The 4,647-nt window shown below is 32.0% G+C and overlaps 1 protein-coding gene across 1 annotated transcript in view; it reads left to right on the top strand.

Moving 5' to 3' along the window:
• LOC106458893 (neural-cadherin-like) overlaps positions 1-4,647 on the top strand; it is a 109,652-nt gene that overhangs the window by 50,016 nt on the left and 54,989 nt on the right. The window contains exons 3-4 of the mRNA XM_022385251.1: positions 1,037-1,158; positions 3,853-4,017. Of these exons, the coding sequence (XP_022240959.1) occupies positions 1,037-1,158; positions 3,853-4,017 (287 nt within the window). The remainder of the gene's footprint in view (positions 1-1,036; positions 1,159-3,852; positions 4,018-4,647) is intronic.

The raw sequence follows: 4,647 nt of genomic DNA, 5'->3' as shown, positions 1-4,647 counted from the left end.
GAGCGCCCTAACTATCTGGCCATGCTGGGCCCTGATGCAATGGTTCGACAGTTTTTGTTGTTGTTTTTAATGATGAGTAAAGCTAATTCAAGTAAAATGATATTAATAATAAACAGTTTAGTGTTAAAATATATAAATAATTTGATGTTAAAATAAATCATAAACTAATTATGGTGTGAAATGATTTAATAAAAAGTTGGTAAATTGTAGTTCACCAACTTAATCTTGTTAACACCAAACCAGCTGTTGTTTAAACAACTGATTATATGAAATATGTCTGTTGTATCCCAACCGGACTGAAGAGCCCTGGTATTGGGCGATAGGTTTCGTCAGCATTGGATACAGCAGATTTAGTATGGTTGATATATTGTTGTATTATTCTTCATTTTCACTCAACAATAATTATGATTATGTTGTTCAATGAACATTAAATCTACGACAATGATTGTAGCTGGCAGCTAGAGTTTGTGTATTTCATAAGTGAGGTATACTCTATTATTTCTTTAAAGTTACTCTCATTAACAGTATTGATTAGATTTTTTAATACATCTCATTTTATTATTTTTGACTTATTATTATCATATTTTATTATAGAGATTGTTTTGGATTGTTACTTAGTCAATGGAGTTAAGATAACCGACGTGAGATGTTATTGGGTTTGCGGCCTATCATCAGTAACCTATAACAATATAACCTATAACAGCATATGCAACCCATTCTGTAAACTTCATTGAAGTGCCTATGGTTCCAGACTTTTCGGACACCCTGTATATTAGTAAAGATACAAGAAAAGATAATAAATAATTATTATTATAGATGAATAGATAAACAGAATTCTGGATCCAGTCGAGGACACACACTGAAAATAGTTACTTTAGGACATTAAATATTTAATTTTTATCATTAGTGAATTTTCGAAATATATTCCAAAGTTATACATCGATTGGTACACACCAACAAAGAAATATTTTTTTAATAAAAGCACCTATTTTAGAAAGCTAAAATAATTGTATACGAGTTTGACTTTACATTCTAGCTTCAGCTTCAAGAATTAGATATGAAATCACCCAAGGAAACATTGGAGGAGTGTTTGCCGTTAAGAATGAAACGGGAGCTATCTATGTGGCTGGTCCTTTGGATTATGAAACCCGAAGTGAGGTATGTCAGTTGTTGGTAAGAAACACAGGATAACATAGGTATGTATTTTTTAGGTGTAACAAAACCTGACAGTATCAGGTGTAATTTCAAAGTCTTACGTTTTTTCATACTGTTATTAAGGGACTACAGATGAGAGTGTATTATTGATAATTTCTGGTTCCGCCACCAAAGGTGGACGGAGGTTATGTTTTCATCTATGTGCGTGTGTGTGTTTGTTTGTGGGTTTGTCAGCAAGATTTCTCGAAAACGACTGAATGGATTTGGACGAAATAGGTATACAGTTGGACTATGACCCAACTTAAAAGTGAATAATTTTTGGAGGGTCAAAGTCACGAGAATAAGAAAAAAATACCGTATCTGTTAACATGGGGACCGATTTTTCATCCTGTTTTTGCTCTATAACTCAGTCAAAAATGATCGGATTTTGATGAAACTAGGTGGACTTATATAGAATATTATCCCTCATTGTCCTGCCAAAAGTGGTCCATGGCCGTTGATAACGACAGACATACGGATATTTTTTGAGAGCCAAATATGATAACGCTGTGTGGCGGAAGTATGCGTTCTACCGAGTACCCCTCTAATTTAATGTTATAATTATTTAATAATGGTATAAATGCGATTTTATTGGTACGGAAAATAATTATACTTTTTTTATACGATAGAAAAACAAAACGAAAATGTTACGTTTCACTAGATTTTTTTAGAAGATAGAAAAAATCAAAATGTTACATTTCATAGCTAATCAGTATTTATGTTATTAGTTTGGATTGTGTCTTACCTTCGGTAGTGCACACTGTGTTGATATTGAAAATGTTATATTGATGTAAGATTTACATATTGTTAGTGTTATTAACATCTTTAAAATTAATTTACTAGAAATTAAAAATAGTGTTGAATTTACATGTGTTTTAATTACGCACTTTTTATTCGAAAAAAAAATTATGACACCCCTGCCGACTCAACAGCAAGCTTGAGGGCTACGAATAACTATCAAATTTGAGGTTCAGTCCCTGTTATGACACAGAACAGATAGCCCGTTATGAAGCTTTATAATTATAACAACAAACAAACAAACAACTAAAAAATGTGTTATGTAACACGTAATATTTTTCTCAACCACCGGAAAGATAAATTCATAACTACAGTGACGGTTTCTTTAGTTTGTGTTTTGATTTCATGTTTTAATATATAAAGATGTAGTTATATATATAGAAAAATCAGCTATATAGTAATTACATTTGTTGACATTCATGATAATAACTTAAAACAGCATATATATATGACTAGTCTTGTTACAGTACACGTATTTTTGCAGGAGTATTTACACTTACTTTTTTTCCTACCAATCAACGTAAAGAAATGTGTATTTAGCCATGCGATTTTAATGAATCTAGTAATTGAAGTCGAAATCTCCAACATTTAATATGGTAACGATGTACCAGGTTTTCCTTTAAATTTGTTTTTCATTAGCATACTTCGATATTACATCAATGTGGAAAATGTTGATGATAGGAGAAGATTGTATGCTAAAGAATTACTGTTAATAAGAAGATTAAGATTCAGTCATACACTGAAGCCAATCATAATGTATTTTGTCTCTTTCAAAACACATCAGGAATTGATATGTTGTGAAAAGTGTCATCTGCCACTTCTGATAACAACGGTAATTGACAGGTTTTTATCTATATATATATATGATATAAAGTATTGAGAGTTATGACTTCGCTTTATTTATTAATTTCAATATTATATGGTATATATGTTTCAGAAATACAAACGTTTTGATATAAGCAGTAAAAGTATATTTACGTTTGATGTAACGCTCTAGAATATAGATAACTGTTAGTATAGCTAAGGTTCATTTCCACATACAATAATAACTTACCTTATTACTTGAGTCGATCCATAAATTAAATTGGTTAAATGATATGATAGACCTGGGTTGTTGTTTTTTTAGCGAAAAGTTCATACTGGGCTATCAGCGCTTTTTTCCACCGCGGAAAGTCGAACCCCGAATCTTAGCATTGTAAGTTCGGAAACTTACCTCTGGCCTATCGAAGGATGATATGTTAAAGAAGCTAAAGAATAACGCAAGAAATATTTGTCTGAAATTCTGTCATATACTTTAAACATGGTGGTTCAAAGTATTCTCTATAATCGTGTTTTTAAAGATTGTAATGGTTATGGTAACCCTTGTTTCAAACTGTAATAGTTTCAGCTTATGGTATGTTTTGTTGTATATGTTATTTATTAGTTTTTAAAAGGGATTTTAAATGATTAAACATAGTACACAATGTAAAAAAGATTACGGAGAATTACATGCTAGTTATTGTAGGTAAGAGTAAAATTAGCGTGCTGGACTAATAATCTGAAGGTCCATGGTTCGTGTTCCGTTGCTTAAGGTGTTATAGATGATCACCGAGAGGAAAAACAAAATAAAATATGAGTGTTAGATTGCTGCATAGTGGATCTAAAATCTGAAGTGACATAAAGAGGAGACTTTTCATAATACTATTTCCCATGGTACTTTACTGTTAACATGAGAAGTTCTGAAATCGATCAGATTTTAGTCATAGTTTGTCAATAAAATCTTGTTATTGGTGAGATAGGGTTATTACAATTTTTAGTATTCAAAATGTTGATCACATTCTGATCCTGTTTCTATGTAATTGATAATGGTTTATCCTATAGTACAGGCTGCAACTGGTTGCGTCTGATGATGTTTACGAGAACTACACGACGGTGCTTATCCACGTGAAGGACATAAACGATAACCCGCCAGTTTTCGATCGCCTCACCTATGAGACACAAATCACTGAGGAAGATGACAGAAACCTTCCTAAGCGTATACTACAGGTCAACCCGCTAGCCTTTATGTGTTTTTCTTGTCGTTGTTGTTTGCCATATATCTTGTTTATTTATTCCATTGCACGAGTTATACCGTAATGCACCCAGTTTTGGTGGAATATTGTATGTTGTTGTTGTTGTTTTTTGTTTTTTTTAGATGCACATAAATTACTTTTTTTTTCAAGCCTATGAGACTCATTCCATGCTCTGTGCAATATATGATGTGTTTGTTATCATCAATTTTAAGGTTTTGTTTTCCGTATAATTTATTCAACATGTGGCTGAATGATTTATTTTTTATCTAGTACAATCTTATCCTTGTGGAATTGGACACCTTGCCTGAGAACAGTGCCACAGCTATTACTCGAATTAGAAACGCCAATGATTTTCTCCCAGTGTTTAACGAATGCACTTGAAGTATCTTGATACAGAAGAGCAGTATTAAGGCTTCTTAACTCTAGTTAGATTTTTATAATGTCAAGTATCTGTGATGGGTTTTACGGAATAGGATGAAAGTTTCAAGTTCGAGCATTTATATTGTTACTTATTTGCTTGTTTGTTAATTTCCCGTAGAAATTCTTTCCGGGAAACTTCAGCAATACGAGTTCTTTCTTAATTAAAACTAGTTTATTCTTTCTC

The sequence above is a fragment of the Limulus polyphemus genome, unplaced genomic scaffold, assembly GCF_000517525.1.
Source record: "Limulus polyphemus unplaced genomic scaffold, Limulus_polyphemus-2.1.2 Scaffold529, whole genome shotgun sequence".
NCBI lineage: Eukaryota > Metazoa > Arthropoda > Merostomata > Xiphosura > Limulidae > Limulus > Limulus polyphemus.
The sequence above is the reverse complement of the archived record's forward strand: the minus strand, read 5'-3'. Positions and strand labels throughout refer to the sequence as shown.